This window comes from Anastrepha ludens, chromosome 5 (assembly GCF_028408465.1).
Source record: "Anastrepha ludens isolate Willacy chromosome 5, idAnaLude1.1, whole genome shotgun sequence".
Taxonomy (NCBI): Eukaryota; Metazoa; Arthropoda; class Insecta; order Diptera; family Tephritidae; genus Anastrepha; species Anastrepha ludens.
In genome coordinates, this window is record NC_071501.1 from 35,361,749 (window position 1) to 35,377,113 (window position 15,365).

The 15,365-nt window shown below is 38.7% G+C and overlaps 2 protein-coding genes across 2 annotated transcripts; one reads left to right on the top strand and one right to left on the bottom strand.

The window, feature by feature from the left end:
- Positions 1 to 4,599: 4,599 nt before the first annotated feature.
- LOC128863049 (polyphosphoinositide phosphatase) lies at positions 4,600 to 8,155 on the top strand. Its single transcript, XM_054101947.1, has 3 exons — positions 4,600 to 4,949; positions 5,011 to 6,637; positions 6,696 to 8,155. The coding sequence occupies exons 1-3, from the start codon at positions 4,869 to 4,871 to the stop codon at positions 7,586 to 7,588; spliced, it is 2,601 nt and encodes an 866-aa protein (XP_053957922.1). The 5' UTR covers positions 4,600 to 4,868; the 3' UTR covers positions 7,589 to 8,155.
- Positions 8,156 to 10,636: 2,481 nt separating this feature from the next.
- On the bottom strand, positions 10,637 to 12,437 carry LOC128863050 (UDP-GlcNAc:betaGal beta-1,3-N-acetylglucosaminyltransferase-like protein 1). The gene is made up of 5 exons (XM_054101948.1): positions 12,334 to 12,437; positions 11,898 to 12,246; positions 11,707 to 11,837; positions 11,144 to 11,636; positions 10,637 to 11,087 (listed from the first exon to the last, which is right to left on the bottom strand). Exons 1-5 carry the CDS (start codon positions 12,349 to 12,351, stop codon positions 10,891 to 10,893), a joined length of 1,188 nt encoding a protein of 395 aa, XP_053957923.1. The 5' UTR covers positions 12,352 to 12,437; the 3' UTR covers positions 10,637 to 10,890.
- Positions 12,438 to 15,365: the final 2,928 nt, after the last annotated feature.

Below are 15,365 nucleotides of genomic sequence, written 5' to 3' on the forward strand. Positions count from 1 at the left end.
GCGTTGAGGCTTTGTGATACGTTCTCTTGAGTACCTGAAGACAATGCGAAGATGTTATCTGCATAGATGCCAATGAAGTCAATTCCACTTATCCCTTTTAATGTTTTTGACAGTGTATTTGTGTAAGCATTAAAGAGAAATACTGAGAATGGGGAGCCTTGCGGAATTCCATTATCTAGTATGTAATTCTGAGATAGGTAACCATCTACTTTCACGGAGATTCTTCTGTGCGAGAGAAAGGATGATGCTAATTTCAAAACTACTTTGGGTATGCCCCAATCGTGTAGCTCCTTTATTACAACTGTTGATACTACCCTGTCGAATGCTTTTTCGAGGTCTTCAGACACGATTAAGCAGTGTTTTTGATGGTTTAGGTTGTTTTTTGTTTTTGTTTCTAATAGGTGACAAAGTGTGTGTGCTCCGTGGTTTGCCATGTATGCATGTTGAATTTTGAGTATTTTTTCATCACATGCTTCCCATAATCTTCTTGTCACTATTTTGTCAAAAATTTTCGACAGTACAGGGAGTAAGGAAATGGGTCGGTATCCTTCGGTTGAATTCTGGTTCTTACCCGTCTTCGGAATGGGCGCTAGTACTGCTTGCTTCCAGTCATGTGGAAGTTTTTAAGAATATTGCTGTAAAGTTGGCACAATCTTGTTTTGAGGACACTTGACGAATTTTTTATCATGGTATAAGTAATTTTGTCCTTGCCAGGCGATGTTCCTTTTGCGTTTTGGAGTGCAAAATGCAATTCTGAGAGTGTTACTGTGTCTATAATGAAGTTTAGGTTGTTTCCAGGGCATTCCAAGCTGTCAATGTTCATATTTAATTTTTCTTGTATGAGGCTTCTATCGAATTTGGCGTTTGCCCCTACTGAGCTCCATGCTCTTGCTAGGTGATTCGCTTTTTGTTCTGGGTGTGAGATGACGGTGTTTTCTGTAAAGATTGGTGGAAAACTGGATATGGTATTGGATTTAATCTTTCTTACTTTGCTCCATAATGTTTTAGCATCTATCGTTGGGCTTAAGGAATTTACGAAGCATTTCCACGTTTCTTGTTTTGCCTTTTTACAGGCTCTTCTAACCTGCGCACACAATCTTTTGAAGTTAAGAATCCTTGTTGGAGTTTCTCTGTCCCTAACTTTTTTCCAAGCTTTCTTTTTTTCGTGTATAAGGGTGTTAATTTCTGCGTTAAACCATAGTGGGGAGTTTTTCTGTTTCGGACATCGGCTGGTTGGCATGGATTCATTTGCTGATTTTCTAATTATCTTTTTAAGTAAGGCAGCTTCTTGGTTGACATTATTTGATTTAAGAAATTGATTGTCAAAAAGTTCTGTTTTATTTCGGAAAAGTTCCCAGTTTGCTTTGTTTTCCTTGAATCTCCCTATAAATTTTTTCTCGATCTTGGTGCTTCCATTCTGTATAAAAATTGAGAAGTGGTCGCCTGCGATAGGTTGGGATGGACAGCTCCAGGACAAGCAACCTGCCAAATCACTTGAAGCCATAGATACATCTACTGAAGTAAGTGTGTTCCTTGTGTTCAGGAGTGTTGGTGCACCATTATTTAAAAATACTAGATTGCGAGCATGTGCAAAGGACTCCCACATATTTCCGCTTCTTGAGTTGTATTGAGATCCCCAAAGTGTATTTTGAGCGTTTAGGTCCCCTGCGACTATATGATGTCCTGAGTTTATTTGTGGTAAGTCTTGCAGCAGCTGTTGTGTTAAGTTTATGTCCGTTTCTTTGTAGATATTTGTAATATGTAAGTCTTTTAGTCCGTGTATGGTTATGGTTTGATGCAAAAGTTGGTTAGTGGATGTTTTATGATTTGAAGCCTTTATTGTATTTTTAACTAATATTGCTATTCCTGATTTTGCATACGTTAAATGTTTGTTGTGGTGAAATATTTGATAGTTTGGTAGGTGAAGTAATTGTTGGTTTTTGTTTATGATATGAGTTTCCTGTAATAATATGATATCTGGATTATGTGTGGAAGTTAGGTATTCCAGTCCAAATTTATTATTAATAAATCCCTGAATATTCCATTGTATTATTGAGAGGTTTAGACCGAAATCCATTTACGGTATTAAAAGAATGAATCAGTTTTTTCTGTATATTTCGGCGGTGTCTTTTTGTGTGTATTAGGTGTGATGTCGTTTAGCTCAGGTAGTATTAGTTCCCTACTTGGGGATGTTTCCATGTTATTATCTTCTGCGCATATGTTGTTGTGTCTGGTGATTGTACTGGTTTTCTGCGTATTTTGTTTTGCTTGTAGGTATTTTGTCTTTTTGTGTGTATTAGGTGTGATGTCGTTTAGCTCAGGTAGTAGTAGTTCCCTACTTGGGGATGTTTCCATATTATTATCTTCTGCGGATATGTTATTGTGTCTGGTGATCGTGTTGTTTTTTTGTGTATTCTGTTTGGTTGGGTTTTCTGTTTGTGTGTATCTGATAGTGTCTGCATTTGTTACCTTAGTTTCTTTGTTTACATCAATATTCTTTTGTGTGCTGTTAATTGTTTGTGAACTATTGTTTGGTAGGTTGTTTTGGTTAGTTTTTGTGTTTGTTGTTTCGTTTTGTTTCTCGGGGTTTTTTGTTATATTAAGTTTGGTGTTTATAACTATTTGTGCCATTGTTGGTTTTGTTGTTCGCTTTGTGAAAGGCTCGATTTGGTAGGCGGAAGGGTTACTGTTATATATCTTCCATGCTTCCCGCACGGTGCAGCGACGTTCGATTTTTATTTTGTTGACTGCTTTGTGTTTTAGGAAGCTGAGGCAGGTCGAATCATAGGATGAGTGTGTGGTGCTGTCACAGTTTATACAATATTTTCCGGTGCATTTTTCATGTGAAGGGGGCGTTGCGCACTCTTTGCAAAGTTCCATGTTCCGGCATCTATTTTTGGTGTGTCCAAGTCTCTGGCAGTTTCTACATCTCATTGGATTTGGGATATATTCTTGTACGCAAACTCTTTCCCATCCAAGCTTGATTGTGTCCGGCCTACGAACCAGATCGAAAGTAACTACTGCTGCTCCGGTTGGTATTAGTTTATCTCCATACTTCTTCATGATTTTCTTAACCTCAATCACTTTTTGGCTAGCTAGACCTTGAACTAATTCTTCTTCTAGGAGGTTGATGATATTCCTGGAGAAGATTCTTCCTTGTGAGGTATTAAGTCCTTTATGTGAAGCAATCTTTACCGGAATTATTCCTATAAAAGTTGCTTCCTGAAACTTTTGAGCTGCCTTTAAGTTTAGGGTTTTGATGAGCAGATCTCCGGATCTTAGTGCAGACACTTCGGTGTAGTCGACGCATATGTGTTTAAGCCCTTTGTCGATCTGGAATACATTGTATGACGAAAGAGGGCGAATTTCTTCACCAACTTTTGGTCCCACAGCGGTCGCTACGAGATATCGCGGAATGTGATCATCGTTCTGTTTGTGTTGAGGGAGAGGTACGAAATCGTCAGATCTCGTGCGTTTGCCAGGTTGGTCAATGTCCGGGTCAAGTAGCCGAAACCTGTTTGAAGAGGGGGGTCAGCCCCATTCATTTTCACACTGCACTGGTTTTCAACTGTTTGTGCTACTATAAATTTTAACCGAAAAGAAAGAATGTGGTAGATTTGTAATTGAATAGCTAACACTAAGCACTAAAGGAAACCACTAGTTTTGTTTAACCACAACGGAAGAGCGAAAATAACACGTCTTTGCGCGGCGATCATAGATGACTAGATGTGAAACTCTTTTTCTCGTGAGAGCGCTGAAAAATGTGCATTTTTTATAACATTTTCCAATATTGCCACACCGGTAGAAACATGAATTGGGTATTTTCGAACCAAAGGTCTGGAATTTTTAGTTTCCACACCACCATTGAGGTTAGTATTTAGTGTGCGGTTGCCCAATAGCCTTATATCACTCGTAAACACCTACATATACTAAAAATAAACACAATCCGTATGAAATATGTACATAAATAAGCAAAAAATTTAAAAATTTATATGTAAATGAAATTGTTTAAAACTGATATACATAAGTAATTTAATAATAATAAAGTTATGAACCCGAAAAACATAAGTTATAATTAAAAACATGACTTATTGCAATTTTTTAATATAACACAGAAAGTGGGTAACAAAAAACAAAAATTCTCAAACAACGAACAGAATAAGTTAAAGCAGATTACCTTTAATTTTTGTAAAATATCTCAAACACAAACTCAGTTCCCTTACCTACGCTTTTCAACCATAGAATGTTTACGTATATACAAATTTACATAAACCAACACACACTTTTCAATAAAATTACATTATGTACATAAGACTAATTAAAAGTAGAAGTCGAAAAGGATATAACGAGCTTTGGATTCTACAAACTCACTTCAATTCAAATTATTACATTTCATTTGAATTAATTTTAAGACAAATAATTATAAACATTGCAACACGTCATTTCTCCATTAAGCAAAAACGAACTGTTTTCGTCTGTTATTTTCGGCGCGTTTCTTCTGGCAGTCTGCCATTTCGCCTATCAGCTGTTCAAAATCCCATAATGTGTGAGTGCTGCCAAGTTTTTAAACGTCCTCATGGGCGCGCTCTCTCTCAAAATGAATAAGTTTCACATCTAGTTATCTATGGCGGCGATTGCCTGAACTAGACTGCTATTTCAATTATTTTTTCAAGTAATTCTGGCTGGTAAGCAGTTTTGTGTGCCACACAAAAATCACAAATCTGGCAATACCAATTGTGTTATCACCAAAGTAAAAGTCAGCTGAATTATTGTATTGATCAACACAATTATGTGAAGTCGCTTGAGAAAATATAATTGATTGCAGCCAAATTGTATTAATCACCAAACTAAGTTATTGAAATCGCAAAATGAATAACGACAATCCAAATATATTCTTTAATCCTCTTATTAGTGCCATACAGAAGGTGGTGCTTTACGAAACCCGCACAGTGAGTAACTATCAAGAAGCATTGCGTTGGCAAATAAATTGTTCTTTTGTAACTGTTTTAGCGCCTCTACCTTGTTGGCAGCAATAATCGAGAGACACGCTTCCGTTTGCTTACCATTGATCGTACCCAACATGACCGTGTTGTCATCGATGAGAACCCGAATGAGTTGAATGCACTTGAAATACGTCGATTCTTGGTTACACTTGGCAGTTCACCGCGCGTTACATCCGCCTACGGCGTACTTGGCTTTGTTCGTTTTCTGGAAGGCTTTTACTTACTGCTAGTCACAAAGCGCAAGTGTTGTGCACACATTGGCATGCATTTGATATATACCATAAAGGATACGGTGATGGTGCGCGTCAATGAGCCGACAACATTGCGTACACCCCATCCTTACGAAGAGCGTTACAAAAAAATGTTTCAAAGCATTGATTGGCGCAGCAACTTTTATTTCTCGTATTCGTATGATTTGACGCGCACACTGCAGTATAATGAGTCAGCACCACGCTTTGTTGGCCCCAATGTGGATTTGGAGCAAGATGAGCCTCTTCCGGATTGGAATAAACTTACCAACAATGTAGTTGCGCCTGATGAGCGTGTGAATTATGCGTTTCGTAGCAACTCGCGTACGCGCTTTGTCTGGAATGCGTTCCTCTTGCAGCCAATGCGTGGCGTAATGCTCAAGGATTGGCTGTTAGAGGTAACACATGGCTACATTAGCCAGTCATGTATTAGCGTTTTTGGAAGGCATGTTAATGTTTGCTTAATTGCACGTCGTAGTACGCGGTTTGCGGGCACACGATTTCTTAAACGTGGCGCTAACTGTCAGGGCGATGTTGCGAATGAGGTTGAGACGGAACAAATTGTCACAGATGGTCAACGGATGTGTTCTTTCACACAAATGCGTGGCTCAGTGCCTTCGCATTGGTCTCAGGACGTTGTTAAAATGGTACCAAAACCACAGATCCAATTGGATATTTGCGATCCATATGCGCAAACACCAGCGCGTCATTTCGATCGTTTGCTATTCCACTATGGCGCACCAGTTATTATATTGAATCTGGTAAAGAAGCACGAGAAACGCAAGCATGAATCGATTATATCGAAGGAACTGGTCGATAGCATACGTTACCTAAACCAATTTTTGCCGCCGCAACACCGCATGAAGCATATACATTTCGATATGGCCCGCAAGAGTCGCGGTGGTGGCAATGTTATGGAAATGTTAGCTGACATAGCGGAGAGCGTAGTGCAGCAGACCGGTATGTTTTTCAAAGCGCGCGGTAGTGAATACACTTTCCAAAAAGGCATAGTGCGTACGAATTGCGTCGATTGCTTAGATCGCACAAACACAGCACAATTTGCTATTGGCAAATGTGCGCTGGGGCATCAATTGGAGCTTTTGGGTTTTGTCAAATCGGCAAAACTGGAATTCGATTCGGATTGTGTAACGATGTTGGAGAATCTGTATGAGGAGCATGGTGATACGCTGGCTCTACAATATGGTGGCTCTCAATTAGTGCACCGTATTAAAACTTACCGGAAGACAGCAGCGTGGGCCTCACAGGGCAATGACATCATGCAAACGTTGAGTCGCTATTACAGCAATACGTTCAGCGACACAGAAAAGCAGCACAGCATAAACTTATTTCTGGGCTATTATATACCTAGCAGAAGTCACACAAAACGTATGTTTCTTATGTATGTAAGATTTGTTAATTTTGTTTAATTTTCCGGCAATTGCAGAAAATCAGCCTATTTGGGAACTCCAAACGGATTACTACATGCATAACGTCTACAAACCTCTAACACCACAAAATGAAACACGTCTCATAACGGATTGGGTGCGTCACAAGGTGCGCTCCTGTCTACCCTACTCAACCTCTGACTCAAATAAAATTGTCAAGGAACTATTTCGTGTGCACTCCAAAGGTCTCGAAATGATAGATGCTTACTCCAACTATCATCAGTCTTTCAAATGGACCGATCTTAGTGAGCACATAGCATTCGAGATAAGCCAGCTAGCACTGCGTTACATGCCAACATTTCGCACAAATTACTCACCATTCCAGCGGCAAATTCAGGAGCGCAAAGCACGCAAAAATCCCAATCTAACGGGGCAAAGTTCTACTAGTTCCACCAATAGTAATTCATCGAGTTCTACTTCCGAAGCAGACGACAGCTCATCCGACGAGGATTTAAGTGCAGGCTATGCTATTAAGGATGCCAAGCAAGCTGAGTCGGTGGAGCAGGATGCATTTACACTTGAATCGCTGCTACCGCCTATGGAAGAAGTGTATGGATGCAAGATTACCAACCCATCCAAAGTGAACATGGCCATTTACAAAAAATATGTGCAAATGGGAAAATTATGTAGTGGAAGCAATAGTACTTTCGCGCTCTCGCCTTCTGGGGCACCACGCGAACGCGATAATGAAATGGCTAAGCTTATGCGTGGCATAAATTTGCGTCCACTAAACGACTACGGCCACGATACATACTTGAGTGTTAAGCCACCAACAGTGAGCGAGGAAAGTCAGAAAATATATGCTGAATATTGCAAGGTGCCGCGTAATTTTAATGCAGTGCCGAGATTTGAAGAGTTCGATGTACTTTATCGATACGTGCAGATGCTTTAAAATGTTGAGGAATTTGAGCAACAGTTTTAAAAAAATTAATGTTACCAATGTTAATATCGTTTCCACGATATTCCACGGTTCTCCGTTACCGGAATGACGCGGATCTATATCCGGCCAAGGACAGGTCACTTCAGCAGCATTCCAAAAAAAAACTCTTGGGGAATATTTATGCTGTTATAACAACAACAACAACAAACTAAATATTTTATACAAGGTGGCGCAAAATTAATCAGTCCATTTTGTTTTTGAATAACTATTTTACTAAGCAAAATATTTTGAGTGATGGAAATCTTTATTTTGACCTTTACGCGCTCCATTGTTTGTCTGTTTGTATGCTGGAGCTGTCCAGTTCACAAGTGTAAAATTTGATTAACGTACGACGCCATTTGCAAAAATTATAAATCTGCCGGTATATACCAAGTCTTGCCATAAATTCTGTGACAAGTTTTACAATACATACGGCGAGAATAGATTCGCAGAAAAAAGTTCCGTTATTTTTGCTTTTGTTCGTATGCATTGACTACTCATAAATTGTACTCAGTTTCGTTCGAAATTTCGTTCATAGATGACTAGATGTGAAACTCTTTTTCTCGTGAGAGCGCTGAAAAATGTGCATTTTTTATAACATTTTCCAATATTGCCACACCGGTAGAAACATGAATTGGGTATTTTTGAACCAAAGATCTGGAATTTTTAGTTTCCACGCCACCATTGAGGTTAGTATTTAGTGTGCGGTTGCCCAATAGCCTTATATCACTCGTAAACACCTACATATACTAAAAATAAGCACAATCCGTATGAAATATGTACATAAATAAGCAAAAAATTTAAAAATTTATATGTAAATGAAATTATTTAAAACTGAAATACAAAAGCAATTTAATAATAATAAAGTAATGTACGCGAAAACATAAGTTATAATTAAAAACATGACTTATTGCGATTTTTTAATATAACACAGAAATTGGGTAACAAAAAAAAAAATTCTCAAACAACGAACAGAATAAGTTAAAGCAGATTACCTTTAATTTTTGTAAAATATCTCAAATACAAATTCAGTTCCCTTACCTACGCTTTTCAACCATAGAATATTTACGTATATACAAATTTACATAAACCAACACACAGTTTTCAATAAAATTACATTATGTACATAAGACTAATTAAAAGTAGAAGTCGAAAAGGATATAACGAGCTTTGGATTCTACAAACTCACTTAAACTTAAATTATTACATTTCAATTGAATTAATTTTAAGGCAAATAATTATAAACATTTCGACATGTCATTTCTCCATTAAGCAAAAACGAACTGTTTTCGTCTGTTATTTTTGGCGCGTTTCTTCTGGCAGTCTGCCATTTCGCCTATCAGCTGTTCAAAATCCCATAATGTGTGAGTGCCGCCAAGTTTTGAAACGTCCTCATGGGCGCGCTCTCTCTCAAAATGAATAAGTTTCACCCAAGGTGGATTTAATAAGGTGACAGCATTCACCCAGCTGAATTTTTCGCCGTAGGTATGGCTTACGTCAAAATGATATGCTTTGTTTGTATGTATTGGTATGTTTACATTCGTATATTTACATTTGCTTGCTGATTTTGACATGATGCTTGCACCAAACGCAACAACAAATACATGTAGGGTTTTACTTATATGTGTTTGCTGTCACCTGTAATAAATTCGCCTTGGTTTCACCACTAGTTATCTATGACATCTAGTTATCTATGCAATGGAGTGACGAGCTAAGGAAAATCAAATTTTAAAAGTGTGGTAAGAGTGCAACTGAGATTTGCGAATTACTGAAAAAACTTAATATTTCGAGAATGTGGTTGTGGTTCGAAGTGGTTGTCCTCGGGGGTTTGAACCCGTGCAGCAATAAAATCCGTTCGAGCAAGAACTCGCAGAAATCTCCTTAGAAAGCAGAAAATCATTTCCAGGGAAATGAATTTATCAACCAGATCTATGTCAAGACCAATTAGAGATGATCTCCACATAAAAGTCTTCCGTCTCCCAACTGGTCATCTTTTGACAACGCACTTGAAGAAAATTATTGTTGACAAATGCAAGCAGCTTCTTCGGTGGTAAGCGGTCAATGGCCATGAAAATGTTTTTTTAAAGATGAGAAAATGTTCACTGTTGAAAAAGTTTTTAATAAGCAATGCGACAAAATCTATGATAAAACTTCTAAAGACGCAAAAATTGTTATTCCAAGGGTTCAGCGTGGCCACCATGCAGCCTCCGCAATGGTTTAGTGGGGCGTGCCTTGTAAAGGCGTTACATCTCTTTATTTCTGTACCAGGGGCAAAAGTGTGCCAGGAGGATATCTTAGAAGGCGTGGTGAAACAGTTGAGCAATAGTCTCTTCAATGGAGAGCGTCGAATCTTCCAGCAAGATTCCGCTCCAGCCCATATGGCAAAAACCACTCAGCAGTGGCTAAAAAACAAAATTTCCTGGGTTGATAGCCGCAGAAGATTGGTCGTTTGGAAGTTCAGATCTGAATCCATTGTGTCATCACTAATTCTATACTATTTTTGGCTCCTCTATAGATTCATTTTAGATTATTTGTTCACTATTCATTGTACATGCTATTTTTCACACAGTTCATTCTTTTTTCTGGATATGAACTCATTTTATGTAAATGTAAAGACAGCCGTTAGAGTAATCTCAATAAAGTTGCTTATCCTGATCTGTTAGTGGTGACAACTGGACTACAGTTTGTGGTCAGGATTGGAGAACATTACCTGTCGAAGGCATCACAGCAATTCAAAGAGTCTCAAACAATTTTTGGTTTGTGCGGCGACATCAAGCAAATGGTGACCATTTCGAATGAAAATAAAATTTTTTTTAAATGATAACTAAAACTAACTTCATTAAAAAAGTACAATATTATAATTTCATATTTATAACGGACTTAACTTGTAACAGAACTTATGGCAGGACTAGTTAGATATATGTATAATTGGCGCTTACACCCTGTTTGGGTGATTAATTCCAATAGGGTGATTAATTTTGCGCCGCCTTGTACATAGCATGGCATATATTATTTGAGTATAAAGTATTATGATTAGCCTTTAAGCTTTTACTACACTCGTGTACGCAATTTTCAATTGAAATACTCCACACAAAACCACTTCAGCGAAAATTTGCTTTTCTCTGCTATTCATATGAACTTTAATAAGTAAAAATTGTTTGCTGTACATTATCACAATTGCATAAGGTTGGGTAACTCACAATGTTAACACAGCAAAATATATATAATCAATATTGTGTAAAGTAATGATCCATGCTCCTCTTGCTCCGCCTAACTTACGTAAATAATACGTAGTCCCTTCCTTCGCTTAAATTTAAACTATTTAGATTCTCTTCGAAAGCACCATTGGTGAGATCTAATTTCATGCAAATAAGCAGTGGTGGTCGCGCGTGCTTGAAATGCACAATAGGCACTAAGTATGTGAAGCGATGCGCTGCCTCATCGTAATGACTGTATGATTTATTAATTTTTTCTGCAATAAATAAAATATATTTTTACTGAAAAAACTGGCATTTAGTTTGAACTTACTCTCATCCACATCGCAAAACGCACGCACTTTGCATTTTTCCGCTTGCGGCAAGTCGCGAAAAAATTTACGTCCCCGCTTTCCAGCATTCCAAATTGTGAAACCACTGCGCCACGGCTCACGACACAGCACATGCATCAGCAAATGTTGCATACGCAATTGCCAAATCGTGTCCGCTACAATTGAGAACGTCGTAGCCGCGGGATGATAACGATAGAGTAGCAAACAGTCGTTGACGCGCATTACGCGTCCGCCGCGGTCAAGGTGAGCATAGAAAAAAATGAGATCTTCTGGTGTGCCATAGCCGTGTTCACAAAAACCCTGAGGTATGCGTTCGTAGACCTGCCGATGGCATAGCCATGTTGGCATGATGACTGTGGGGCCATTAGCAGTGTAAATTTGTAGCGTCAATTTTAATTCGTCTAATTCGTTTGCCCAGCGTGCGAAGCGACACGTTGAATTGGCAGGCGCGCGCACAAACTTGCAACCAATAAGCTGAGAATTTAATGCGAAGACTTTGACTTAATTGAATTATAATGACATTAAAAGTTTACTCATTACTCACAGCATCTTTGTTATAACGCGCTAGCGCGTATTGTTGCTGTATGCGCGTTGGCAGCATTTCATCGTCTATATCTTGAAAGCACAAATAGAAGCCGGTAGCAGCTTCTATAGCGCGATTGCGTCCATACCCCACTAAATGAAGTAAGTAAAACCATTAACGTTTTTTCATGCTTCTGAATTTGAAATGTTCACCTCCTTTGGATTTTCCGCTTTCATTTTGCACAATATGCATTGGTATCCGGTAATTATTGAATTTGTGTTGCCAAAGTTTCAACATATCCGCTGTGCCATCTTTGCTGCAATCATCAAAGACACAAACCTCAATTTGAAACTTTTGTTTCTGTTCCACTTCCTCCTTTGCCGTAGTTGACGCCACATATGCCAGCAACTCATTACCATCCACATTGTTATGCTGTTCTCGGTGCATTTGTTTTGGTTGCAGTTGTTGTTTTTGTAAGCGCACAGCTGTGCATTGCTGCAGTATCGACCGAAAACAACTATCAATCCACTTTTCACCGTTGAGAACTGTGACAATTATTGACTATTTCGGCATTTTTGTTTCCGCGCAAGAAAAAAACAAAATAATAATACACCTTGATTGCCATTAAATTTGAACACTTGCACGTACCACTGTATCCTCGTTCATTGATGGAGACAGCGACAAAAAAAAAATGAACAGTTGCCGGCAGCAACACAACAATACGATTGGAGTAGAGCTGTAAGAACACTGCGTTGCCAGATGACTTTGTCGAAATTAAACCAATTCAACCTTTAAATTCAGAGAAATAATATCTTTTTCAATGATATGTGATACAAATATTTTCTTTTTAAACCAGTAATGAATAATTGGTTTAGCGGCAAATTATTTTAAACTTTATTAGTTGATCAAATACAACAAAAACCTACATCAGTCTGGCAGCAATACATTTAACTGTTGTGGATGGCATTCGTGAGAAATTTAGTGGAATTCGTTTGGTCGCGCAATTGAACGTTTGGAAGCGTAATTGAATGAAATACGTTTTTTTAAATATCTTATCAGTCGTTCAGTTAGAAAATTGTAACTCATTATATTCTGTACTAGATAACAGAAGAGCTTGTGTTTGTAAGTAAAAGTATATGTGTTTGCAAGTGTACAAACGTGATGTAAAGTGCATGCCGTCGGTTAGAAAAATGAAAGTTAAGCGTCAGTGGTACATATATAAACTTGTGGACTAACGTGCAAATTAGTCGGAATAGAAAAAATCACTGGAGATAATTTTTTACGGAGGTCAGCCGCTGTTTGGTGTGCATGGTGAAAAAAACTCGGAAGGTAAGGCCAATATCAGACCGTTAACCCATGTGAAAAAATTTTTAGAGGTGTACTATTCTGCTCTTAGCGAATTTGACAGATATGCCCACGTCAAAATTTAGCCTTAGCTTAGTGAAACACAAAACGAATGACGTACAAACCAAAGTTCCCCTACCTTTTTTTCACCATACCCAACGAGCAAACCTGATATCTATCATCCTTGCCGTTAACCAGCTCTCAATAAATTTGAAAGAATCGGCTGATTAGCTCACATAACTGGGGCCACGACAGCGGTTTGGTTACGAAAAAAGTGAGATTGTGTTTGCGATATACGAAAATCAACGCAGTCCTCGCCAATGCTACTTCGCTGTTGTCTAAACAACCATAGATAATAAACAACGTCTGATTGGATGAGTGTGTGAATACTTGTGAGATGAGCGGACAGAATTCTGCTGCCGCGTATCCAAGGTGAATTTATTAAGGTGACAGCATTCACCCAGCTGAATTTTTCACCGTAGGTATGGCTTACGTCAAAATTATATGCTTTGTTTGTATGTATTGCTATGTTTACATTTGCTTGCTGATTTTGACGTGGTGGTTGGACCAAACGTAACAACAAATACATGTAGGGTTTTAGTTATATGTGTTTGCTGTCACCTGTAATAAATTCGCCTTGCGCGTATCCGGTGGCGTGCATGGTGAAAATATGTTTAATGGTACGGCCGTTAGCTGGCTCTTAGCGAATCAGCATTAGCTGATGGGCTGACGTAGCAGGGGTAATGAATCGGTTTGTTTACGAAAAAAAAACTAAGAATGTATTAGTGATATACGAAAAAAGTCAACACAATGTCACTTCGTTGCCGTCTCACCAACGACTGATTGGACGAGTGTGTGAATGCGTGTGAACATCAAGGATGAGCTCAGGAGTGAAGAGCTAGGGCTAAGGGAGGATTGCTGGCACCAAACTATGGAGCTACGCCAGGCGATATCCCTACTGGAAGGGTGCAACCAAAATAGATTTAATAAACTCATAATCCTCCCCAAGGATAAACTGAGAATGTTCACGGGTTTTCTCCCAGGCCACTGCAGACTTCGTAGTCATCTGCACATGATTGGAATTCAATCTACTGACTCTTGTCGTTTCTGCGACCAATCTCAGGAGACTCCAATGCACCTTCTCCGGGAATTCAGCGCTACAGCGCGGAGAAGGTTGAGGCATCTTGACCAATTGCAGCCAGAAGAAAGGCACATACTTGTATGCTTAATCCAACCCAGCTCTATCATGAGTTTATTAAGGGAACTGGGTCTGGATGAGGTACTGTGATGAGTAGGATGCGCAAAAGACCATTAGGTCGAAGTGCAAGCTCTATAAATAATCTAATCTAATCGAATCGAATACATGTGAAATGATAGTGCAGAATTCGGCTGCCTCACAATTTCGTTTTTCATCATCGTTATTGGCCAAAGCTGGTAAATTTATCATCCTTGAGCAACTGAACAGCAAAGCCCCTATTCAGAGAAGGATAATAATCTGTTGGCGTCCCTTCATTTCCATTTCCATTCTATATAATGGCAATTTACATGGCCCTTAAAGTGTTTGCGAGAAAAAGTCCTATATCTAAAGCTTGTTGACCTTTTTGTGGTGAGCAACATACATATGTATATTACATGGCGTACACTTCATTAACATGTTGATTGAAAAGTTAGCATAATCCACCTTACAATTCCTAGGAAATGGAGTACAAATTTCCTGTAAATACCAGGTTGTTCAATAAGTTTTGTGGTTCGATAAGAGAGGGCATTGCTACTAGCCAAAATTTTTTTTGTTATGCTGGTACACTCTTCATATGAACGTATGTGAAATTTCATTTCAATCTGTCAATTCATTCTTTGCTTAGAAAACATTTAGTATCGACGTTTCACTGTTTTTTCTACAATAAAAAAAAAAACCAAGTATCGTGCGATGGTTGTATTTCAATTTTTGGAGGGCTTAAAAGCAACAGAAATTTATGAACGAATATTGAAAGTGTATAAGGACTTTTAGCCATCAATTAGTACAGTCGAGATATGGGCTGCTGAATTTAAATGTGGTTGTACAAGCGGCCGCCGTAGCCGAATGGGTTGGTGCGTGATTACCATTCGGAATTCACAGAGAGGTCGTTGGTTCGAGTCTCGGTGAAAGCAAAATTAATAAAAACATTTTTCTAATAGCGGTCGCCCCTCGGCAGGCAATGGCAAACCTCCGAGTGTATTTCTGCCATGAAAAAGCTCCTCATAAAAATATCTGCCGTTCGGAGTCGGCTTGAAACTATAGGTCCCTCCATTTGTGGAACAACATCAAGACGCACACCACAAATAGGAGGAGGAGCTCA